Here is a 26159-nt window from a genome sequence, read left to right on the forward strand (position 1 = left end):
CCCTTTCTGGGCAGGTTAGTACCTTTTTACTTGCCTTCCCATTCTCTCATCTTTAGCCATCCACTAAAACTCTTACAAATGTCGGGAATTCCCTGAATAAACTGAAAAATAATCAGCTTTTTTTTTAAGCTTGCTCGTTACAAAAGCTACTGTCTTTCCTAGAGCAAAATATAAAGATCTACATATAGTGGTATAGGGACATTTTATACAAGCAGTGTGTGTATGCGCTCGCTCGCTCGCATGCGTGCGTGTGCAAGAAGGATTTGGAAACCCACCTAGTTTTTCAAAATGTAGCTATGTAGCCCAAGGAATATTTAGGGGGGAAATATTTTGTTTTAATGGAATGGAAACAAAAAGAGTTTTAAGTACATATACACCTCCCCATGAAACTAGATTTCAAGTTGTGTTTGTTATACACGCCTCCTTCACTATGCTTGGGACAAACAGATCATGGGTGACTACCTGAACATCTTCAGCTATTAAAAACCTGCCATAATCAAGGAACTGAATCCATAAGCTCTCTTATATTAGCTTTACCAAGTTCAGGAACGGGAGAGACTGGAGGTGTATCGTGTACAGACGAACGGACAACAGGAGGAGGGTGAACATCTTGCACGGCAGGGTGGACAGGGGATACGGGAGCCTCTGCTTGACTGTTCTGCTGGAGAAAGGGGCTCCGCAACTTCCCTGGGAAAGGGGGCACATCAAGACAACACACAAAATGGTGAGATAGACGCATCTTTCCGTGACCATTCACTAAGTAGCCCTTAGACAACCCATGTGATTTAGTTCATTATTGCCTTCTACAATAATCATTTTAGTATACACCGTACTACTTTTTTATTGTGATGTTATCATTTTATAGCTGTTAGTTGTCTCGGTCAGCTATTACAGAGATAGACATAATCAACATTTTTATAATGAACAGACAGACAGAAAAATAGAATGGTTTAGAATGCTGCTCTTTTAATTAGTATCTGCACTCTGGTCCCATAACTACGGCTTGCCAGTTCAGACACTATGTTTAAAAAGAAATACCATTTTTTTGGTTTTGTTTTTAAATACTTGTTTAACCATTCAGGGATAAGGAACGTACAATGCTCTGAATTTTGTTGCACACCACCTCCTATCAGCCCCAGCCAGCATGCCCGATGGGAGATGATGGGAGCTGCAGCCCAACAACATCTGTGCCATAGTTAACCATAGTTAAATTTCCTTAGCTTTTATACAGAATGATCAGAGTATAACTGCATGTAGCATGGCATATTGGAAAGCATCTGTCCTGGAAAATAACCGCCTCCAGGTTCTTCTGATCCTGTTTAAGGGTGCAATCCTATACTGAGGAACTACAGGATTTGGAGAAAGGATCTGGAGTAAACCCCTGTTATACCAGTTATACCATGCTAGTATAACAGTCTACCAGGGAAAACATTCTATTGGCAAAGAGAACAGCTGAAATGAAACGGTTGTAGGTAAGGCTTGGATGTTACAGGGGTGAAGGACACATATGTCAAATTGTAAGGTAAAAGTAAAGGGACCCCTGACCATTAGGTCCAGTCGTGACTGACTCTGGGGTTGCGGCGCTCATCTCGCTTTATTGGCCAAGGGAGCCGGTGTACAGCTTCCAAGTCATGTGGCCAGCATGACTACGCCGCTTCTGGCAAACCAGAGCAGCACACGGAAACGCCATTTACCTTCCCGCCAGAGTGGTACCTATTTATCTACTTGCACTTTGATGTGCTTTTGAACTGCTAGGTTGGCAGGAGCAGGGACCGAGCAGCAGGAACTCACCCCATCACGGGGATTTGAACCGCCGATCTTCTGATCAGCAAGTCCTAGGCTCTGTGGTTTAACCCACATCGCCACCCGCATCCCTTGTCAAAATGTCAAATTGTATACCCCTTTAGTACAGTGTCATACCTTCCTAAATGTTGTGACTTTGCATCAGCCCAATTCCCTAGTGCCTAGAAAATTCTCTCCCATCAACTTCAATGGAAGGATGAGAAAAAGGCAGCTGTCCCAGCAGCAGGGACTGCCGCATGCACATCACCCAGAGGAATATAGAATACTCTGTAACTCAACACCCAATCAAAAGACACCACCACCACTATATAAATCCCATGAACAGAGAGGTCATAGCTCAGATTTGATATAGCCGGGTGCCCTCTTTCTGTCCCCATGTTGTGCACACTTTGAGATCACAAGGGAGAGAATGAAAGGGAGAACACTTGCACAAAACATACTAGTCTCCGGAATGTGCCTAGAGAGCTGAGCACATTGAAACCACACCTCTTCCTAGAACCTTAACGTGTAAAAGGTAAAAAAAAAGAGAGAAAAAGGTAAAGGACCCCTGGACGGTTAAATCCAATCAAAGGTGACTATGGAGTTGCGATGCTCCTCTCGCTTTCAGGCTGAGGGAGCCGGCGTTTGTCCACAGACTGCTTTCCGGGCCAGCATGACTAAACTGCTTCTGGTGCAACGGAACACCGTGACGGAAACCAGAGTACACGGAAACACCGTTTACCTTCCCGCCACAGTGGTACCTATTTATCTACTTGAACTAGTGTGCTTTCAAACTGCTAGGCTGGCAGGAGCTGGGACAGAGCAACAGGAGCTCACTCCGTGGCAGGGATTCAAACCGCCAACCTTCTGACTGGCAAGCCCAGTGGTTTAGATCACAGCGCCACCCACGTCCTCACCTCAACATGTACCTTGCCTTGGGACTCCAGACCCAAACACCCAGTGCTGAGCCCCACTCTAGCAGATAGGATGGGGGCAGGATAGAGCATTCCCCAAAGGAAGGAGAGAGGATGGCTTTCTATGCAAAGCAGCAGGGGACTGAACTGGTCCCGAGAGGCAACAATGAGAGGGGAGAGCAAAAGGGGCTTGTTGACTCATGTAGGGGCTCCTGCTCACTGTCTGTGGGGGTGGGCAAGACAAGTATTGCACAATGTGCTGAAGGGACTAAGCATGTTTCAGATACAAAGGCCATTCCACTGGCGTATCTGCAATTACGCTCCAGTCCCAGCGTAATACCAGTACAGAACTGCTCTGTCAGATACCTGGCTGGGAACTGACGACTGCACCATCAGTGGACATGGACCTCTCCTTTTGTTTGAAGATGTCACGAGGATTCACTGATCTTTGTCCTATTATTGATGCTGCTTCCTGCACAGAAAGAAAGATTTACTGACTTCCGAGGAAACACAGCAATTGGGGGGGGGGTTAGAAATAGCATCAATGCTTCCACCTGACTTCAACATGCAAGGGGAAGTGCTGTCATTGGCTGCCAATATATTACAGTTCATTCATCATCGCTAACCAATTTACTGGCAAAATCCAGGGATACAGGAATGCGTTAGAAAAGTCTTCATGGTTTCTTTTAGGGCTAGAAGACTCTGCACATCATAGGAAAAAAGGAGGAAACACTTTCACGGGTTGATTTGCTAAAATTTCCTGGACATTTTTATCAGGTTAAATCGGTTACCCTGATGAAAAGCAAACTTCTATGCATCACAGTTCTAGCTTTGTTTTTACAGTGTTACACACTTATCCTGGTCCTACAAATACATTTCACTATTTCAAGGTCAGATAGTAAGGCTGCTCAGAAATGCGAGATTCTCATGCAAAACACAACCACTGTGTGTATATCCTTTAACTATGCTCATTATTGAGGATTGACCTGGAGTTTAATGCAGCAAGCTGGATTTTGAATTAGTTCCACTATGAGGAAGATTCCGAAGCAACCTTGTCAAAAAAGAGAAGGACCCTCACAAATTTTCTGAGTGTTAGCAAGAAGGCATAACTTATGCTGTTCAAGAAGCTCAAAGGGAGTACAGGTGCCCATGAGAAAACCAGCCATCTTGCATTAAAAAGAGATTTCTCAAGAAACAGTCCATGCTCCTCGGAAAGGGAAAGAGGAAACAGGAAGTTATCAGGAGCCCACATGCAACTGGGCAAGTCTTAAGAGAGTCCAAGTAAGAGATCCAAAAAGGTGAAGAAGAGATCCAAGAGACGCGAGAGAGGATCCAGCTAAGAGATATCATCCAGGACCACCACCAGAGGAGAAGACCCAGCTTATGTCATTCTAACGGAACAGCAGTGCAGGCAGTAATCCTTGCAGGGAGTTCAGCTGACAAGTTTGCAAGAGCCATTTGACTGGAGGACAGCTTTAATAATAGATTCTGGACCTTCATGCTAACGAGAATCCAAAAGCACGTATGCGCAAGAGCACATGTGTGTGCATAGCTACTGCATTATAACTTCTTGTGGAATATCCCCAAACTTGAGGTTATGGTTTATAAAATATTATGCTGCCATCCCAGCAGTTATACAGTGTCTTGTATTTCACTACTTGCCTGGCCGCCAGTGAGTTGCAGGATGAGGAGGTAACAGTGTGCTCCATTCCTCCCTTTGGCACCACATTTCTTACTGGACGTGAAGAAAGCAAAGCGCTCTCTTCTTCCTGCACACTCAGTGCGGAAACTAACCTTGCAAAAGTTCAAGGCGGGCTTGCAGAGAAGGGACCGAGAGCTCTGCTAGCCAGATCCTCAGTAAAAGCAGGCTGGCAAGAATTCTGGAAGCTGGTAACTTTGGTGGGTTTATTTACAAGTAATGCATGGGGTGAGAAATAGTTGCGCTCAATAGTTGTGCTCACTCTTAAGAACAGAACCAAGGTTTCATAATCTTGGTGAAGGTCTGGCCAACAGCTCTCTGCAACACCAGCCGAAAATTCAAATGCAAGTTTTTTTGGAAGGCACAAAGGCCAAGAAGTGTATGGTGGAAATTGCATGTGTGTGTCATGATTTGAGCACTCAAAGACTACTAGTACCTTGCTTCTCCAGAAGCGCAATTGCAAAACTGAGCTGAGGCCACAGAAGTGAATCAAGAAAAAGTAGTGATTGGTTGTATACAAGGCATATACACTCATAAGTGGTCAGGAAAATACACTGGAAGCTACCACCTCCATAGAAATCCCACCACCACCACCACAGGTTTGATTGTGGAACTTATTGCCTCAAGATGTGCTGAAGACCAAGAAATAAGAAAGAATGGAAGATTCTCTATGAATGATCAGGCTTTCCAAACCAATAAGAGGTTTCGAAAAGGTATGCAGGTTCTTTCTGATTCATATAGAAAGCATTTTATTTATTTAGACAGAAGCATGCAGTGTAGAAAACAGTGAGTGTACTGGGACAGATAGATTATAGTCCTTTCAACAAAGCAGTTGCTATTGCTGCTTTGACCCAATATTGAGAAGCAATGTAAAAAGAAAAAATTTGGAGATGCAGATCACTCTGAATGCTAAGGAGTTACAAAGCCTGTGTAAGAAAGAAGTAGGACTGTCAAGGATCTTTCTCCCATGTACCTGAGCTTTCTCCACAGACTCACTCCTCCTTCGGAAACCCTTCTGCATCTTGCTGAGGTCTTCTTCCTGCTCCTTCTGTAATATAAGATGACTCCCTTACACCCATGGTAAGGTCAAGCAGAGGCAGTTCTCAAGTCTAGACGTCTGCACTCTGGAAGATGGAACCAACTCAAGAGAAATGAGACTTGGGTATATGATGAACATGAAGATCAGCCTTTGCTCTGAACTGCTTTGCCCAGTCATGCAGCCTGCCTAAGAAAATGATGACCAACAGACACCACCAAATCCAGCTCTCTGTACCACACTTAAAAATGAAATGGACCTTTAAGCCGTGAATGATGAACAGCATAAGAAGCATTTAGAGATTCACAGTTAGAACCCAGTGGTTGCCTGCAAATATCAAGACGGGACTTGGGGCTGTTCTGTGTGATCTTCACAGGCAACACAGCTCCCTCTGTATTCATAAGTCTTTTAAAAAGAACACTTGGAACAACAGGAAAAGTGACAATTTCAGACCTTACCCATTGTTGTTTTTCTTTATTGACTGACTCCGTTTCCTGCTGTTGCTGGAATTTCCTGCAAATTAAAACAAAAACAAAAACCTCCACAGTTAAACAAAGTTATGTCAATGATGGTTCAAATATTCAACATAAAAGTGCTCCTTTGTATTCAGACTCAACCTGGCGTTCAACTGGGATAGAAACCCAAGAGTTTGCACCCATTCCTATTACCCAACATAACCAATTTTGTCCCCAGGCCCCATTGCAGAAGCTAGTGTTAAGCTTTAAAGACTTAAATGATCTGGGGCCAAGATAACTGGAGGACTACCTCATCTCTGCATATGTATACACTGGTGCACAACTCATTGCTCCCCTCTTACAAGGGGATTACAAAGGAACATCAGGAGAAACTTCCTGATGGTGTGCGTTGTCTGAAGATGGGAGACTCTCCTTCAGCAGAGGACTCTAAAACAGAGGCTGGATGACCAGCCATCATGGGTGCCGTAACAGTAGATGGGGACAGACTGCAGCTGAGCACAACGCAGACTGTAGAGAGTGATTTTTAGAGCGTCAGACTAGGACTTGGGAGACGAGGATTCAACTCAATTCCAACTCGGCCATGAAATTCACTGGGTGGCCCTGGAGTAGTCACTCTCTCCCAGCCTAACCTACCCCTCACAAGTTGCCGTGAGTATAAAATGGAGGGGTGCGGAAAGAAGAACACTATTGTGAGCTCCTTGGGGGAAAAGGAGAAATGCTTCGCATGTAGGAAAAACCCAGGTTTAATTTGTTAGCACGTCCCAGTGCTGCTGGGGTAGAAAGACAATCCTGGACTAGACAGGCCCAAAATATGACTCACTGTTAATGGAGCTTCCTACATTCCAGATTTCCCGCATTAGCAGAGTATTGGACTAGATTACACATGGGGTCCCTTCCAACTGATTCAGAAATGAAGTGAGTGGGCACAAAAGACTTTTCAGTTAGAGAGTACCATGGTTATAGAATTCATTCCCAAGGAAAACCAGCCTCCTACCCAGAACTGGATCTTTAAGAAGGCTTTTAAATTGCTAGTGCTGCTTTTTTTAACCAAGATGCTTCAGACTTTTTATTTTCATAATATACCAATTCCAAGAAGACAAACCACATATATACACACAAGACACACACACACACACACCAGTAATAAGAGAATGCTATCCTGAAAACTAGCATTTAAAATGGTTTGTGAATAAAATCTAACACACTGCAAATGTCATGGCAATTTTTTCCTTCTTTCTTTCCTAATAGATCCATGTCATCCATAAAACATTACCCTACACTTGCAGCTGTGCACATTTAGCTGAAGTTAACACACACAGTAATAATCCCATATCCCATTCTGCACTTAACTCCAATGCTAACCTATGATTATAACCCCAGAATACATTTTTATGGTTATATGGAATATTATACCAAGCTATACTCTGCCTTTTCCAGATACTTCAGTTTTTATGTATTCTGCTATTTTTATGTAGTGCACACGTATTTTGTGGTCTATGTTGTTTTTATTTTACACTTTTTGCTTTCTCAAAGCTAAGCTTAAAACAGTGAAACAGGAAAACCATCAGCAAGTTCAAATTCAATTTTTAGCGCATTATGCCGAAGAACAGTTTCCTCAACCTTTGCAGCAGAAATACTTTTGAAAAGAACTACAAGGAAGTCCCCCCTAAAGATCTGTCTCTATGGAGCAAGGATAATTTTGGCTGCGCACTTCAGGGGTATTTCCCCTGGACTCACTGAAGTCTGGTGACAGGAACACCACAGGACTTTTAACATCATACCCCCCACCCCAAATCTCTTTGATGCCACATCACTGAGACGTAAGCCAGGAACAACATACCATCTGACCTAAGCCCTGCTCTCAAGAGACAATTACTTCTGGTGTCGGCAGGGCACGGCAGGAGAGGGGGACATTATTTCATCTGGGATTGTCACAGGGTGTCCTCAAGGGGGCTACTCTTTTGAAAGTGCAGTAGTGCTCCATTTTCTAAAGAATGTGCGATTCTCTCTTTTTTGCTGCTTACTGTTATAGCAGATGCTATTCTGCTGCCTCTTTAAAGTACAGTGGTACCTCGGTTTTCGAATGTAATCCGTTCCGGAAGACTGTTCGGCTTCCAAAACGTTTGAACGTTTGAAAACGTTCCAAAACGTTTGAAAACTGAGGCACAAAGGGCGGCCTGCAATTTCAGTGGAGAAAATTGGGGGAAAATAAATCAACTTCTGAGGCACGTTCAAAAACAGAAGCATTTACTTCTGGGTTTTGTTGTTCGAAAACCGAAATGTTCAGCTTCCAAGATGCTCGAAAACTGAGGTACCACTGTACAGTGGTACCTCGGGTTAAGAACTTAATTCGTTCTAGAGGTCCGTTCTTAACCTGAAACTGTTCTTAACCTAAGGTACCACTTTAGCTAATGGGGCCTCCCGCTGCCACCATGCCACCGCCACGCAATTTCTGTTCTCATCCTGAAGCAAAGTTATTAACCCGAGGTACAATTTCTGGGTTAGCAGAGTCTGTAACCTGAAGCATCTGTAACCTGAAGCATCTGTAACCTGAAGCATCTGTAACCCGAGGTACCACTGTATCTTAATTTATCTGTACTGGAGATAATTTGATTTAAAAACAAAACAAAACCAGGGCTATACTGTATATCTTTTAAATATTTAACACTCACTCCTATTCCAAAGAGAAAAGAAATATTTCTGCAGTGTTGTGAAAGTTCAAATCACCTCCCCAACTATGAAATTTACTGTGTGGGAAGGTCACACTCTCAGCCCAACTAGTCTCATCATTCTTGAGATGCTAAAGCACTGCTCTGAGCTCCCGGGACAACACTGGGAGGACTTTTATGGTCACAGGAAAGCAGTGTATCAGAAAGACTGGCATAGGCCATTGCATTGACGACTTCCTCCGGATCTGTAACAACAGAACTCACAGGAAACACGCTTAGGCAAGTAAATGAAAAAACTCAATGTGTTTGCTTGGGTTCACAAACTGCATTGCTTGCCTCATTATTTGGGGCTTCCTGTGTGGTTTTGGGTGGGTTGAGGGAAAAGGAGCAATGATATGAATGAGCAAGGTCAGCACCCCAGAGAAGATAAGCCACGTATATCCCGGATAGAGTTTGACTCCAATCTTGCAAGACAAAAATCATTAGACTGAAGCCGTAAATTCTCAGGCTGGATTCACAGAGGCGTAAGTGGTACTTCTCCCCAGCAATTTTCTCTTCGCAGAAATTAGAGTGCCAATATATCTTTGCTCAGCTGAGGTAGCAATTAATGTGGCTTTTGTTAAAATTAAACAGACTCACTTCTGCGCATCTATCTCACTGGCTCGCTCCTTATATCTTCGCTCGCGCAAAGTTGCTTCCTGCAATTCCCGCTCTCGGCGCTCTTTCTCCAGGCGCTGACGCTCCTCCTCTGCTTTCCTCTTCTCTTCTAGTCGGCGGTTCTCCTCATCTTTCTGAAAGGGTGAGCGCAACAAGTCCAAATTAAAAGCAGCCACCTTTGAAGAATAGGTTACTTCCTCCCCTTCCACCAGTCCACTCACACTCTATGTTAAAACATTCACCCAGCCCCTCAAAATTACTAGCTTTGCCTCTGTCATGTCTAATGTAGAAGCACAATGGAGGAGGAATGGAGGAAGGGATCTGGGCCTCTGCCACCGGCCCACTGAGTTTCTGTGCCGTTTATGTGGGAGTGGGCTTCACCTTCTTGTGCATCCAGCATAGGAACAAAGAAAAGGATTGATCTATCCTTCCTCCACTAGCCTGCCCTGTTTCTATGGCAGCTGCGCATGAGGTGAAGTCGCATCCTGCTTGTCCAGCACAGGAACATGGAAATTTGCCCTATACCAAGTCAGACCATTGGTGCATCCAGCTCAGTATTGTCTACACCAGGGTTTCCCAAACTTGGGTCTCCATCAAGGGTTTTTTTGGACTACAATTCCCATCATTCCTGACCACTGGTCCTGCTAGCTAAGGATGATGGGAGTTGTAGTCCAAAAACTGACGCGAGACCCAAGTTTGGGAAAGACTGGCCTACACTAACTAGCAGCAGTGGGCTAGTCATAAAGGAACAGACTGTTCTGTCTCTTTGGCACAAGCCCAGTATGTTTCGATATATGATGTGCAAGAGGTTCGCCTGCTGGGTGTCTAGCGTAGTAACAGAGCAGGCTGATGGCAGCCCTCTTGGTTTCGGTGCTTGATTTGGAGGAGAGAGCTTCACCCCCTCTGTGTCTTGCTGGAGAAAGGATGGGGTGATTTCTGTCTCCGCTGTTAGCCTGCTTCCTTCTTCACTACCCAGCACAGAAATGCAATGGATTGCAGAAGAAAGTGCAAGGCTTTTCCATACCTCTTCTGGCAGCCTGGCCACTTGCCTGGGCGAAACATCTAATTTGCCTATGGTGGCCAAGTTAAAGGTTCAAAATTATGTTGTATTCAATGGTTGCACCTTAGTTCTTTTCCATTTTTAATGCCGACAAGTCGACTTACCACCTTGTACTCCTTATTCTAACACACTTTACAAATAACACATGCACAGCTCTATGAGGTCAGCACAATACAGAACTCCACCATGAATGGTAATTTCTTTATTTCCAGGGCCCTCCCCTAGAAGGTGCTTCAACGTGCCTCTTTCACAGTAGGACAAATAATTCATATTTTTTAAATATTCCATCACATTCTGAAGGTGCAGGACATATAAAAAGAACAATGCTCCATCCTCACCCACCACTGAAATAATCTATCTGCACAACATTTTGATTTCTCTCTCCATGCCCAAGTTAAAACCTGGCTCCCAAAACTAGTCCGTCTACTGGGCTCAGTAGACTGCTCTGAAAATCAGTGCTCCGAAAATTGTCCAGGGCTTGGACTTGGAAAATTTGCATTGAGAAGGGAGTTCTGTCAGTAGTGAACAGCCGACTGCTGTTCTCACCTTTTCGATCTGAACCAGACAAAGAGTTGCTGTCATTAAGAGGGGAGGCTTGAGTGGATCTCAGAGATTTTAATGGAGTCTAAGTCATTCAGGGCTCCACGGGTCATACCCAGCTGCTTGAATTGTGCCTGAAAGTGAACAGAAAGCCAGTGCAAAGGGACTGCTGGCACAACACCCTTTCTGCGGATGCCAGGAAATACTTTGGGCAGGAAGCACCAATATAAATGAAAATGTAACCAAAATGCTTTACAGCGTCTCTGATACAGATTAGTTTACAAACACAGACTCTGCTCCACTGGTTTGAAACTAATTGCTTTTGCTTTGCAAGGAAGGAGATAATGCATGCAGTGAAAACATGAAGGAACTGCAAGACCAGCCCAGCAAAAACAGGCACACGGAAGTTGTTCGGATTAAGTACATACCTCTGCTTTGGCCCAGAAGCTATCTTTGCTGACTCTTTTGATCTCGGACATGGCATTAGTTTTCTGGTAGACCGAGCCCTGTTGTGTAAGAGGATCACAGAGTTTAAAAAACATCCTTAGTTGCTATTAGTTGTTAAATAAAATGCATGGAAGCTGCTAAGTCTACACTTCTTAGAGCCGCATTATACTGAATTTGGGAAGTGTTAACATAATACTTTGTATATTCTACTCAAACCATTACAGAGGACATTCAAACTGAGACTATTCCCTGGCTGCAAAGGTCTTGGGGAAGGAGGTAGTAAGAATGCATTAAGCCACATTTTAATTCACATCTGTGAGCTCAGGTACGCAGAAAAGTGCAAGCATTACAGGGCCAAGTAATTTTACTAGCCAGTCTGCCCATCTACATAGGAAAAGTAAAAGTAGTAATAATAATATTATTTATATGCCACCCATCTGACTGGTTAGAGATTGCAAACAAGTACAATTCAAGAGTATGCATTAGCACAATGCTCATTCATAGTAAACGATGGTTAGTGGCTTGCTAGGATGTGAAAATGTGGCTGCTAAAGAGGAAAAGAACAGAGATAAGATTTTTCAAGGGGAAGAGGCAACAGAACTTCAAAAGAGAAAGAAAAGGAAGAAGGAAATATTTGCAGCGGGGAGTGCTTCACTGATCAACGATCAAGAAAAAGTATCTTTGCTTTCTGCAAACCTTCCAGTACAAATAAGGTTTTAAAAAATGCAATCAGTCATATCAGCGGCCGATTCAGAGCACACATGTGGGGCAATGGCAGTTGTGAACTCCAAACAGGATCGGCAGCATTATCCAGATCCATTCAGAAGTCACAAAGCAAAAGGATAAACTCCCTCTCTCTCTCTAGGATGCAGGTACTGAAATTTGTAAACGTCCATTTCCTTTTTGCAAATTTCTACTTAATTTCCACATTCTTCCACCTACAATCACTTTCATCTTCCAAAAAAGTTTGTTGGAAGGCCAAATTTAACTCCTATAAACACAATCTCAAAAATAACTCGTCCAGATATTAAATAAATTAATCTGAGAGCATGTGAGAAGTTGAGTAAAACAGACAATTAATTTTAAAACCTAAAATCTTCCAAAAAAAAGGAAGAAAAGGCAATTTACTATTGACCAAGCACTTCCTAAACCTGGTGTCTTAATTTTTGCAGAGCTAAATGCTCCCAACATCTAGTGAGTGATGTCGATATGTAGGGTAATCCTACTCAACGAAATGCAAGGACAGACCTTTCAGGAATGTATTGCATTTGACATTTTAAAGCTTCCTCATGAATTTTTCCAACCAGAATGCAAGAATTATGGGGCACTTACGCCTGCCTCCCCCCCCCCCCCAAAAAAAAAGGTGGAAGGAAAGGTCTCTAGGTGCATACTGTTTCCTGCAGAGAGGATTTTATGACTAATCAATTAAGACTTGCTTTGCTGGTGTAAACATGCCAGCAGCTATCTAGAAGCATGTCAGAGGGAGAGAAAGGCAGATTTCCAGTTTAAGAATACTAACACACTGAATTCCAGGGGCTTCCCATGTGTCCTCTTTTGTGTCTTTTCTAAGTCCACTTCCTACAGTTTTGCAACAAAAATATACCAATAATGAACTAATGTGTTACTGCAATATTAACTATTTGCACTATTATTTATTCAGTTTGATAATTCAGTGAGAAAAGTCAGATTGTGCTGCAGCAGGTAGGTTGCCCAAGTGGTAGCCTTGAGATAACAGGAGTATCTGAACTGAAGATACTGGTCCAGAGGCATCCCATATTCTGCTGCATCTTTCTACACCTGTTCTCGATAGCACATTCACCTGCATCTTCAGAAGAGGATAGGAGCCCTTATTCCACCTGTCTAAAGTAACAGCCTTGGATTTTAATGAAAACATAATCTCTGACAGAGGTGATTTTCACAACCAATTCTATACAGTAAATAAGGTTATGCTACCCATCAGATTCCAACGTATTCTTGTAGAGTTTGTCATGTCATTCTATATTTCTCAGGAGCTCTGAAAACCACCTGTTTCCCTTAAAACCAGGAATGGTGAGTCCCCACCCCCACTGAAGGCATCATCTCCTTTGTGGTTGTCAGCGGTTGCATGTGGGTAGGAAGTGAGACAAACACACATTCTATCTTGCACAATTTCTCTTTTTAAGATTCGTAAAAAATTCTTAAGAAAATGAGAGAGCATAGAGGGTGTTCTCAAATTAAGGTGATACTTTACTTCACAACCCCCCCCCCATTTATTTTATTTTTTATTACTTGTATGTATGGCCTGCTCTGCACCAAAGAGTGGGTTGCAAAAATGTGACAGTTAAAACAAATTCAGTTTGCATTATTATTACTATTATTATTAACAACTGAATTTCTATACCGCCTTATCCATAGAAGGCAACGTTTCCCTTTTTTTAAGGGAAATTCCCTTATTCCGAATAGGATGTTAGGATATTTCCGTTTCACCTTAAGAGGGAGCAGGCTGTATGAGTCAGAGTCTGCGTGTTTCCTGTTTCTCAGGATGTTTAAGTTTGCTATTGCTTTCGTTTTCTCTCTCTGCGCCAGAACACGCTAGCAGTCGGTCATGTTTTCTTTGTTCTGACCAACGCTGAATAAACATTCTAAATGATACTCTCCTGAGTGCAACTTTTGCTGTGTGAACTCTGCTGAAAGAGTGTGCACCAGCCCAGGAATGTGGCAGGAATGTTTCTGAGGCTTGGTGCCGCTAATTCCAGATACTGCGTGACTACAGAGATCAACAGATCGTCCGGAGACGACGTGAAGGCAGTGATGGCCTTTGTCTCCCTGGCAGTATCCCAACAACAGGTTATGGGCCCAGATTCACGGCACTTACAGGAGAGTAAGAATGCAACAGACTGCTGCTGAGGTATGTGAAAAGCGAAAACGGAGAGGCTTTTCTGAATGCCGCGGAAGGGAGCTTTTGATGTCCGGCAAAACTAATTGGTCTGGGAGCAGCGCCAGAGAATTCGTGATTAATGGGAGCCGAGATAAGGAGTCTTTGAAGTAAAGAAAGAGACTCGGGCTCACGTAAAGACCTGGAATGGAGTTTTTCCAAGTGTCTGAAGCTGCTGAATGCCCTAAGTTAAATGGGGGAAATTATCAGACCTGGGCAAAATGGTGTGAGAGTTTGCTGCGTCAGTACGGGGTGTGGCAAACCGTGTCTCAAGCCCCCCCAGTTCCTCTGACAGAGAAATGGGAGGCCCAGAATTCAAGGGCCATTGACATAATCGTCTTGTCCGTCTCTCTGGAGGAACTAAAAACGCTTGCTGGCAACGTGACTGCACGTAAGATGTGGAATGCTTTGAAAGCTGCCCATCTGCCAATCATCCCAGCCCAGAGTGTGAATGCATCGGAAGTCCTGGCTGTTTCCCAGAATGCGAATGAATGCAGGGATGCTGAGGGCACCGATTGCAAGCTGCAGGGGGAGCAGACTCTGATGTCAGCCCAGGCAGAATTCCAGCCTCCAGGGGGAGCCAAGGAGTCGGCAGCTGAGAGCTCTGTTTCTCGTGGGAGCCAAGGTCATCGTCTTTGCAGAGGCCGGAAGGCCAGAGGTAAACAAAGACAGATGTCTGCAGATGGCCCGAAGCAGAGGGAGGGTGAAGAGCCCACGCCAGTGGAAAACAAAGCGTTGTTAGCTGGCACAGCTTCACCAAAGGCTAAAGGCAAGCCTCATGGCCAGGAGCAGGGGGGCAAGCTGCAAAAGCCCACGCTGGTGGAAAACAAGGTTTTGCTTGCTGCAAAGACTACTCCAAGGGCTAAAGCCAAGTTTGTTGTGGACTCAGGGTGCACGCGCCATTTAACAAAGGATAGGCACCTGTTTATCTCCTTTACACCTCAAGAAGGAGAGATCCACCTGGCTGATGGAAGGACGTTGCAAATTGCAGGAGAAGGGACTGTTAAACTTGCAAGTTTGCATACAACCATAAGTAATGTGCTTTATGTACCTGGAGCCAAGGACAATCTACTGAGCGTCCCACAGCTGACTGGGCGTGGTTTTGAGATTTCCTTCAAGAGGAGCGTCTGTGTCATCAGGAAAGGCAAAGAGGACTTTTTGCATGCAAAGTTTATGGATGGTTTATTCTGTATAACTTATGATGACAATGCTGTTGTTAATGCTGATTCTTGTTGTGTTGCCCAAACTAACAAGGTTCTTCATGCAGGTTGTATTCATGAAGCACATCGAAGATTTTGTCACATGTCTTGGCAAGCGCTAGCCAAGATGCCAGGGTTGGTTGAAGGTTTGAGCATCAAACCTTGTAAGTACCACATGAAATGTATATCTTGTGCAGAGAACAAGGTGAAGGTTGCTCCAAAAGGCAAGGAGTCTAGCAGGCAGGCTTCCAAACCCTACCAGCTAGTGCATGCAGACCTGGTAGGGCCACTTGCGCCCTCTTTGGGAGGAGCAAGGTACTTCATGGTTCTAATTGATTCTTTTTCTAGGTACATTCATGTGTTTATGCTTGAGCAGAAATCGCAAGCATTCCCTAAGTTCAAGGCATTCTGTGCTTGGTTGCAGAATGTTCATGGTGAAAGTATCGGTTGTCTTTTTACCGATCGGGGCGGGGAGTTCACTTCTCAGCAGTTTGAAGCTTTCCTGACTGAGAAGGGAATCCAGCATGATTTGTCAACGCCTAGATCGCCATGGATGAATGGACTTGCGGAGCGAGCAAATCAAACCTTGCTTCAAGGCCTAAAAACCTTGTTGCACGATGCCAAACTCCCTGAGAAGTTTTGGGGGGAAGCTCTGTCGACGGTAGTTTATACCGTTAATCGCAGACTGTCATCACCCATAGGTTGCACTCCGTACGAAAAGATGTTTGGTAAGAAACCGAACGTCAAGCACATGAGAATCTTCGGTTCTGACATGTGGGTACACTCCCCACAAAACAACAAGCTTGGGAAGCGTGGGGCACATGGTTTGTTCATGGGGTACGAGAAAGGTGCATACAGGGTGTGGATGACTAACTCTAAGTCCATTAAGTTCACCAAGAGTGTTGAGTACAATCCTAAGTGGGGGGAAAATGTGGGAATTTTCCAGAGTTACCCAGAGGAGGATGAAGGTGATGGGAAAAAGACAGATGATGTTGAGAAAGCTGAGGATGAGGATGATGATGATGATGATCAGAGTTCGGATTCCAGTTCAGTTGGTGGCGCTGCTGCTGCTGTCAGTGACAGTGATGACACAGCAGACTACAAGAGCGCAAAGGCCTCAGTCAGACCATCTGATGCGTCTGACAATGAACTGGAAGAACCACTGTTCACCATTGGTCACTTTTCTCCTAAGAAGGAGGAGATGAGTCCAGAAGACTTACGTCTGGTTCGCAGATCTGAGAGGGCCACCAAAGGCAGACCTCCAAAGAGATTTGCTGATGAGTTTGTTAAGATGGCAACTGCTGTTCTTAGTAGCTCAGAGAAGGTGTGGGAACCTTCAAGCTTCAAAGAGGTTCAGGAGTTAACCTCTAAAGATGCTGAGCCTTGGCTTAATGCCATGAAGGCTGAAGTTGATTCCTTGAACAGGAACCAAACTTGGGAATTGGTACCGGTAGTCCCAGGAATGAGACTGGTTGGCAGCAAATGGGTCTTCAAGGCCAAGACAGACCCGAATGGCAAGGTTGTCAGACACAAAGCCAAGTTGGTTGCCAGAGGTTTTTCACAGGTACCAGGACAGGATTACCACGAGACCTACTCACCCACCGTCAAATATGAGAGCATTCGGCTGATGCTCAAGATAGCTGCAGAGGAGAAACTGCATGTTTCTCACCATGATATTAATACAGCTTTTTTGTACGGGATTCTGGGGGAGGAGCTGTATATGCTTCCACCTGATGGAATGCAGATACAGAAGGGAATGGTCTGTAAACTGCGGAAATCCTTATATGGTCTCAAGCAGAGTGCCAGGTGTTGGAACACAAAACTCACTGAGACATTGTTTTCACTAGGTTTTCACCAGGGTAAAGCTGATCCATGTGTGTTTGTCAAGGAGGAGGGGCAAAACAAACTGTATTGTTTATGTTTTGTTGATGATCTTCTGATGTTTTGGAAGAATCAGGCTTTTTACCAAAGCACCCTAGCTCAGCTGAAGGAGCACTTTGACATGAAGGATCTTGGTGAGGTATCCAACTATCTTTCTCTGCAGGTGGAGAGGGACCAAGCAGGTAATTTTCTGGTACACCAAACACAGAAAATTGCTGATGTATTAACCAGGTTGAATTTGGTTGATGCAAACCCAGCAGACACGCCGATGGTGACGGGATACCAGGTAGATAGTACTGCTGAAGAGTTCTCTGACACTACGCTGTACAGATGCATTCTAGGCAAGTTGAATTTCATTGCTAGATGCTCAAGACCTGACATTGCTGTAAGCACTAACCTGCTTAGCAGACATGCTAACAATCCTACTGTTCAGGATTGGAAAGCTCTGAAGCGCATAGCCCGCTATTTGAAAGGGACTATGCACTACAGGCTGAGGTTCACCAGTCAGAAGACTGGAGGTCTTGAAATCTTTGCAGATGCAAGTTTTGGAAGTGACACCATGGATGGTACAAGCACTTCTGGAGTCTGCTATATGTACAACCACTGTCTGTTTGACTGGTTGTGCAAAAAGCAGACAACAGTGAGCCTAAGTTCCTGTGAAGCAGAACTCAATGCTCTGTCATTTTCACTCATGGATTGTGAATGGTTGATGCAACTGTTTAAGGACATTGGGGTTTCTGTGAAATATCCTATACAGGTATACCAAGACAATAGATCCTGTTTGGCTTTGCTGAACTCAGAGAGTTGCAAGCAAAGAACCAAGTACTTGCAGATTAAGCTACATCGTGCAAGGGAGTGCATCCAGAAAGGACTGATTCAGGTGTCCTACATGCCAGGAAATGAAATTCCTGCTGATCTGTTGTCTAAGGTTGTTAACAGAGAACAACTTAAGGTTTACGTACAGAAGTTGCAATTGGGTGAACCACAGGCACTACAGGTTACACGGAAAGGGGGAGGATGTTAGGATATTTCCGTTCCACCTTAAGAGGGAGCAGGCTGTATGAGTCAGAGTCTGCGTGTTTCCTGTTTCTCAGGATGTTTAAGTTTGCTATTGCTTTCGTTTTCTCTCTCTGCGCCAGAACACGCTAGCAGTCGGTCATGTTTTCTTTGTTCTGACCAACGCTGAATAAACATTCTAAATGATACTCTCCTGAGTGCAACTTTTGCTGTGTGAACTCTGCTGAAAGAGTGTGCACCAGCCCAGGAATGTGGCAGGAATGTTTCTGAGGCTTGGTGCCGCTAATTCCAGATACTGCGTGACTACAGAGATCAACAGATCGTCCGGAGACGACGTGAAGGCAGTGATGGCCTTTGTCTCCCTGGCAGTATCCCAACATAGGATTCCTCACAAGAAAAGGGAAAAGTTGACAGCTATGCCTTATACCCACAAGTCTCAGGATGGTTCACAGAATAAAATCAGAATATAAAACCACAAAATACATAATAATAAAAACAACCCAATACCCCCCCCCCAAAAAACCCACATCTTAAAAGGGCATAGGATGTCAATCAAATCAACCAAAGGCCTGGTTAAAAAGGAACGTTTTTAAATGAAATGCAAACCCACCCGTAAAAACACAAAACCCATCAATGACAAAACAGCAGCAGCATCGCAGGAGGTTGGACACATCGCCAAAAGGCCTGGGTAAAGAAGTGCACCCTGACCAATGGCGAAAAACCAAACAATGGCGGAGGGCACACATCAGAGGCAAAGGCATTCCGCACAAAAAGCCCTCCTCAAACCAATGGCCCTAACGACAGGGCCTCCCTGCTGATCTTAACACCTAGGCAGGTCGATGTGGGAGGAGGCATTCCTTCAAGTTGTTCATGTATACCCCATCCAGACCCCTCATTCAACCTAGACTCACACACATACGATTCATAGACACCAAACTAGATCCAACCTTTCAAACCACTCTGCCCTCTTGATCCAGCAGGGCGAGGGCTGCCTTCCCTCCTCTAGCACAGATACCTTTTGAAAGCATGAATCCTGGTGGCTTTTTTTTAATCAGTTGAGATTTCCAACCACGCAGCAGCTAAGTGGAAAACAGGAGCTGGCTTTACAATGAGTTATCAAGAGGCTGGGAAATAGCACTGTGAGGTGTCTCGCTTTAAAAAAGTACAATTGGATACTATATGGTTCTTTTTTTGTCACTTACATTAATAAATCAGTTGCCTCATTTAAACCTCCTGCAACAAATGCTACCTTAGGGATTTCTTTATGTACTGGCTTTATGGTGGAATGGCTATTCTTCAGTTTCAGTTTGTTGTTTTTGCATGCTTGTTGTTGTTGTTGTTTAGTCATTTAGTCGTGTCCTTCCGCCGTTTGGTCACTCATGTTGGTAGCTTCGAAAACACTGTCCAACCATCTCATCCTCTGTCGTCCCCTTCTCCTTGTGCCCTCCATCTTTCCCAGCATCAGGGTCTTTTCCAGGGAGTCTTCTCTTCTCATGAGGTGGCCAAAGTATTGGAGCCTCAGCTTCAGGATCTGTCCTTCCAGTGAGCACTCAGGGCTGATTTCCTTAAGAATGGATACGTTTGATCTTCTTGCAGTCCATGGGACTCTCAAGAGTCTCCTCCAGCACCATAATTCAAAAGCATCAATTCTTCGGCGATCAGCCTTTTTTATGGTCCAGCTCTCACTTCCATACATCACTACTGGGAAAACCATGGCTTTAACTATATGGACCTTTGTTGGTAAGGTGATGTCTCTGCATGCTTACTGAAACCAATTTTAAAAAATAATAAAGCATTGTTTTTGAAGACTCCATCCTTGCAAAGAGCTCTTCCCTACGCCTGCTCTCCCTGGGACACCTTCCTTGGAACTTGGAACAGAAGAGGTGGGCCTTCCAGAGGCACTGTGAAGCCCCAGATTCCCCAATTATTATTTTTTAAACAGACAAAATCTAATCCCTTGTCTCTTCACAACACAAGCTCCTAAGTTAAAGCTCCAAGACAAGCTGCTTCTGTGAAGCAACACACGCCATACAAACTATTAGCCTTCGGTGTAGGGTATTTATTTTAGCTCGAGTGGCAACAAAAAGTTCTCAGCAGCCCAGCCAGTCCATTCACCACAATGTTCCTCCTCCTGTATGCCACAACCAATGCTACCAAGAGCTCAGAGCAACTCACCACTGGAGTCTGAGGACCTGCCTCCTGGAACTTGCTGCTCTCTTTATGAAAGTTGTAGTTTGCTCCCGAAGCCTTGGCCACTTTCTCTGTGATGGTTTCTGGCTCCACATCCTCATCAGCCCGAGCATTTATTGTCACATGAGCACCCTGAAATGAGATGCAGAGAAGGGAGAGCTAGAGGGCAGGAGAGCATCATCAGTCAATGCAAGACTAAATCCTGCTCTAGTGAAGGGCAATCTGGAATCTCTCTCTTTCTGCCACAAAAGGACTCCCCCCCCCCAAGGTGGCCTGCATAAAAACCATTTCACTAAGGTCGTTTCCATGCTCCCTCTCCCTCCAAATGTATCTGAATGCTCTGAAGTGGTATTTCCTTCCCCATAAGCTCCAAGTTTTTGCAGCTTTTCCGCTACTTTAATCTCATCTTGCATTCCTGACTTCTGGCAATAAGCAGTAGCTCAGCTGCGCTGCAAATTTCATAGTCTCCGCCACCCATATCCCCTAGGACTGCACTGTGCAGAGACTGGAGATGAGAAATCAGAAGGTTCCAGTTGCGCTTTAGGTGAGCTGCTGGGTGATGAAAGTAGGGCTGGGTGATATATTACCATATCGTCCAAAACTGTTTGAAGTCTGTATCGTGATAACCGTTTCATAATTTCTGACATGGCAATTTATGTGTGTGCTGTGCAAAAATCACAATGTTTGAAAAAACACAAAGCCAGCCAGTGCTTCTCTCGACTCATGTAACCCCTGTTAACTCTACCGCCTCAGCTCACCCCTGCCTCCTGCAGGGGTAAGTGAATCACAAGAGCAGGAACTGGCAAAAATCACGATGCAGGAAAAACCGCGAAGCCAGCCAATGCAAATTGCGAGTTGTCTGTACGTAATGGTCCGAGAACCTCACTACATTCGAACCTATTTCCTACAAATGTCAATCTTGTGCACATACGTATTTGGAGGTATTGTGGTCCTGAGCTGTTTAAGGCTTTATAGGTCAAAACCAGCACTTTGAATTGGGTCTGGAAACTAATTGAAGCCAGTGCAGACAGGCCAGGATTGGTGTCAAATGCTCAAACCATCTTGCCCCACCTGGCCACCGAATTCTGCACTGGCTGAAGTTTCTGAATAATCTTTGGAGCCAGCCCCATGCAGTAATCTAACCTAGAGGTTACCAGAGCATAAGACAATGGGAGTTAGGGGCACAACTGGGCTCAGACATATAAATTACTAAAACCATTAGTCTAATCCACTCCTGCTGCGAGGAGAAAAATCCGTAGGATAAATCCTGCCCTACCCCAAGTGCTTTGTATGTGGGTCCAGGAAATAAAAACAGATGAATACAAGAAAAGGTTCAAGGAGCCCAAACTGTGTGGATGTGATAATGAGGAAATATGAAGGATTGCTGTCCTGCAGGAAGGCTGTTCACTTTGGTATGGCTTGATATTGCTCACTGCTTACTGAATGGCTTCTGATTGGTTAGTGGCTATTTCAAGTTGCAAGAGCAGTGCTGCCAGGTCAGATTAAAGTTCCATCTAGTTTTGTTGCTGGGGGCCAATTAGGTTTCAAGACTAGCACCGTCTGTCTGGTAGCTGCCTATTCCCTACTGCTTGATTTCTAATAGGGAATTACAGAGCAGCATTAAGTCTCCAGTGTTCTCCCCCACCCCAAAAGCGACTCATAGGAGATCACCCCACAAAACCTCCTACCACTCGGGGAGCACAGAGGTCGACACACCCCAAACTCCTGATACAACTTGACCACAGAGCCATTTATATGGGAGGGCATTCAGCTGAAAGGAAAGACGACGATGGAAAATAAAATGGAAGATTAAATACCTTTAGGAAGTTTGCTACAGAGCTGACATGGTTGGCGCAGGCTCCCTTTCTCACATCATTAACGCCTTCACCAAACTATGAAAAGAAAACATGAGGAGCTTAAGTGGGGAGTAGGGACACACACCACATATCAAGGGTTATTTACTTTACTCCAACAGAGTTGCCAACTGGCAACTGAAGATGGGAGGAAAGAAACACTTTGAACACACATGGAGACAGACCTGGGTAACAGCTGGATTTTATATTTCCAGAGAGCTTTTTTTGGGTGGGGGGAGCTGCTGATAAATCATTTTATGTTCCTTCTTCTCTGCAGGTCTTGGTGTAAACCGAAACCAGAATATCATCTAACAGAGCCTCCTTTCCATGACTCTTGTGCCTCTTGTGCATTCCATCTTGAGTCCATGACCGGATGCAAATGCCATGGCTTCAACAGCAGGCATGGTTTTTTTCACTCCATCTGCTTGGTTTATCATCTAGCACTATGTTTCCCCAAGTACTGCAGCTGAGATTGACACCCTGGAGTCTATGGGACTGCGAATAAAGACCATGGGGTCAAAAAGGGCCTGGGGTAGAAAGGAAGTCTGCAAGATACAGTGCAAAAAATTAATGAGAAACACGAGCCTCAGAAATAAAGAATATGCTCATGTACAAAGACCTCCCCTCTTGCCAATGAGGAACCTCTGTACTTAGTGATTCCATAATACAACAGTTTTCTCAGACCATGCTGCTTTACTGGAAAAAAATGTATACAGGTGCACTTTTACTTTTTTATTTTAGCTGTACTTTATTTTTTTCAAGTTATGACTCTTAGCAATGGTGATTTATGATTAATAAATGTTGATTATAGATTGATATTTCTTGGCACCATTTCATCTATGCTCCTAAGAATTAGGTTTGGGGTTGATAACTTTATAAACTGATCAAGGGGTCCATGAACTGAGAAGCTTGGGAAACTGTGAACTAGGAAGTTTGAAAACTCTTTTGCGACCTTTTGGCTGGCCTAATAAAGCCGTTGTCCTAGTATAGACATTGAAGTTTGACCAAAATAGAATTACTGAAGGGACTGGACTCCAATGGCACTTCTCTACAAACTGTTTATGTTAACTATTCTAAGAGAGCCATTTATCATTACAAGATCCAGCTCCTTGACTGTAGACCAAGAAGAATGGGGTGAAAAGGATGCACAGCAGTCTGAACTAGGAGGCAAAAAAGGTGGAAAGTTTGCAGGGCCTGAATTCTAAATATCACTAAATTCTCAGATTAAAACGTTAATGGAACAGTTTTAGTTAATAATTTCTGCCATTGTAAATGTTAACCTAAACACCCCAATTATCAATATAAGTAAACTGGAAAAAAAACCTAGTTTATGACATCATCTACACATTTCATATTAATGTGTTTTTTCCAGAGAAGTCTTAGTGGTAGTGGCTGGCGGTTTCCATCAGGCTGATCATACTTCCTACAACTTTTGCCCCACTTTCTGCTATCTTGTTTTCCTTCTAGTCAGCTGTTTGCTCTTTCACTTTAGTTTCCTTAACATTTGTGCAGAGAATTTGCAGCAGCTTTGCAAGGCCCCGCTTGGCAATATAAAATGAATGCTTATATTTTAAATTCTCTCTCTCTCTCTATATATAGTGACTGCGATTAAAACATTTGATTTCATACATCTTTGTTAAGAAAGTTAAAATAGGACTGACATCACAGATAATTTTGCACAGGATTGCAGCCCCAGTATTGGTGGCCTTTTCATCATCGAGGCAAATGCTGGGGGCTCTCTCTTCCCCTTGCACACGGAGATTAGCCATTTCCAGTTCCCTATTTGTGGCAAGCCATAGAACCATGTTTCACACAAGCAAGCACACTTGCCTGCAAAGGAGGACCAAACATTCATTTGCAGGCAGGCACAAAAAAAGAGAGTCTGTTTGGACAATCTGCAAACAACTGTCACAAACTAGGATTGGTACTGATCTCTCTGCATGAGGGAAAAGAGGAAAGACCCTGAATTAGGGTTGCACTTGAACAGCTGCATTGGTATGTGTGATACAGCTGGGATCTAGGTGTTGGATTTTCCAACACTGGTGCTTTACTGTGAAAGGGCTTCATCTTTTTCATAACGAAGGATACATCCCCTAACTTCCATAGCCAAACGGAACCATATTCTACATACCCAATTGATGAGCACATATTTAGGCAAGCCGGAGTTCGGATCTTTCACTCTGCAGAAAGCATACATCACTTTCCCACTATTGAGCTCTTCCACCATCTCCTCCAGGCCACCATCTGTATAGTATTGTTTGACAAGAAGAATAACAGGTAGAAGTCAAAGCAACCGATTAACTTTGTCAACAAAATCCGGTATGCAAGGACAGGACAAAGATTAAACCACACTGCACAAGAGGTAACATCCATTAACTCAAAGTGTTTATAAAGGTAGAGGCTGAAATACAACGTCACGCATTAAGATTGCTCATAACAGTACTTGCATTAGTGCAGTGAAATGCGTGGCTTCTTTTTTTGCTGTGAAAAGCTGGTCCCCATGCAGCTCACAAAACTGCCCTCACTGAAGCTTTCGACACTCCATTCAGTTTCAAAACGCTTGATATGCAGCATTTAGAGCGTCTTCTATTCAAGAAAGCCCAAGTCTAAAGCCCACTGGATACACAGAACTAGTTCCATGGTTATTTGGAGCCTAGCCTTTGTTTATATAAACCTACTAACACAATTGGCCTTCTACAACACGCAGAGGTAATGTAGCAGACAAAATGCTGGGATTTGGACATGGGAAACTCTGCTCCAAATCCCTGTTCAATTACAAACCTCACTGGAAGATACCAAAAATAAACCAGTCTCTCTCAGCCTAATCTACCTCACACGGCTGAGAATGTAAGGCTCATTCTTTTGCAGCAGAAAGGGCAATCAACACCGGACATTGCTGCAGCAACGCAGAAACAATGCAAATGACCACAGATGATTGACAGGGGGTGTAGGTGATGTCACCATATTGACAAGCGGGCATGGCTAAGCAAAAAACTGCCTTATGGGTCACAATGGACTCCCTGCCAGGCCAGACTGTCACATAAATTTGATCGAACAATGGTATTAGGAATCGTAAATTATGTTGTTTTTTAAGCTCTTTTCAGCATACAATTAAAACAAAAGATAACAGAGTCATTATCTCCTATGAATTTCTACCAGAATAATAAGCCAATATGAAAGCTGCTGTCGGAAGAGCAAATACAAATTCCAAGCTAACCAAAGGAACATTGTTGGTAAATTGAACAACCGAGGAAGGACGGAACATCCATCTAGAAATATTACTCCGCCATAAAATATTCAGGAAGCACATTAGCTGAAAGCATGAAGACATTTAGGATCCTGCTGTTTTCCCAGAATTCTTGCAGAGAATGCTTGAGAAACTCAGTTCAGAAGCAGAATCTAACAGTTATAGATACTTTGGAGGTTGGGCAAAACACTACAATCCAGAACATAGTCAAGGACATGCTTCAGGAGGTGCAGGATCTTAACTCTTTTACTACCAACACCGCCCTGTTCAGCACTAAGCCTGTCAGTTCTCACCACTAACAAAAAGTTTACAGCAAGAAAGCACACCTTCTACCTATTTGGATGGTTTCTATTATTTGTGCATTCACTTTTTCTCAGAACCTGGAGTGTGTGCATTTTTAAGGACTTTGGGCAGAGCTCGGCAGAAGCAAGTCTCACCATATTCAATAGGACTTAATGCCAGTTTAAGTGATCTCAGGAGTTGAACCCTTGGGGAAGCACAGGGTGAAGGCAGACATCTTTAAATATGGCAGAAACACACATTCTGTGCCCTGAACAGCAACTACACTGAACAAAGCA

General features: G+C 44.0%; 1 protein-coding gene across 4 annotated transcripts in view; it reads right to left on the bottom strand.

Annotated features, from left to right (window-relative positions):
- DBNL (drebrin like) overlaps positions 1–26159 on the bottom strand; it is a 41305-nt gene that overhangs the window by 6949 nt on the left and 8197 nt on the right. The window contains exons 3-11 of one of the 4 annotated variants that reach the window (XM_081891012.1): positions 24466–24578; positions 22299–22373; positions 20467–20613; positions 11262–11339; positions 9216–9367; positions 5890–5944; positions 5369–5443; positions 3063–3168; positions 538–687 (exon numbers count right to left, since the gene is read on the bottom strand). In XM_081891012.1, the coding sequence (XP_081747138.1) occupies positions 538–687; positions 3063–3168; positions 5369–5443; positions 5890–5944; positions 9216–9367; positions 11262–11339; positions 20467–20613; positions 22299–22373; positions 24466–24578 (951 nt within the window). The remainder of the gene's footprint in view (positions 1–537; positions 688–3062; positions 3169–5368; positions 5444–5889; positions 5945–9215; positions 9368–11261; positions 11340–20466; positions 20614–22298; positions 22374–24465; positions 24579–26159) is intronic. The other 3 variants (XM_081891014.1, XM_081891013.1, XM_081891015.1) reach the window with 3 other exon arrangements.

Source organism: Podarcis melisellensis (assembly GCF_964234715.1).
Source record: "Podarcis melisellensis genome assembly, chromosome: 15".
Taxonomy (NCBI): domain Eukaryota; kingdom Metazoa; phylum Chordata; class Lepidosauria; order Squamata; family Lacertidae; genus Podarcis; species Podarcis melisellensis.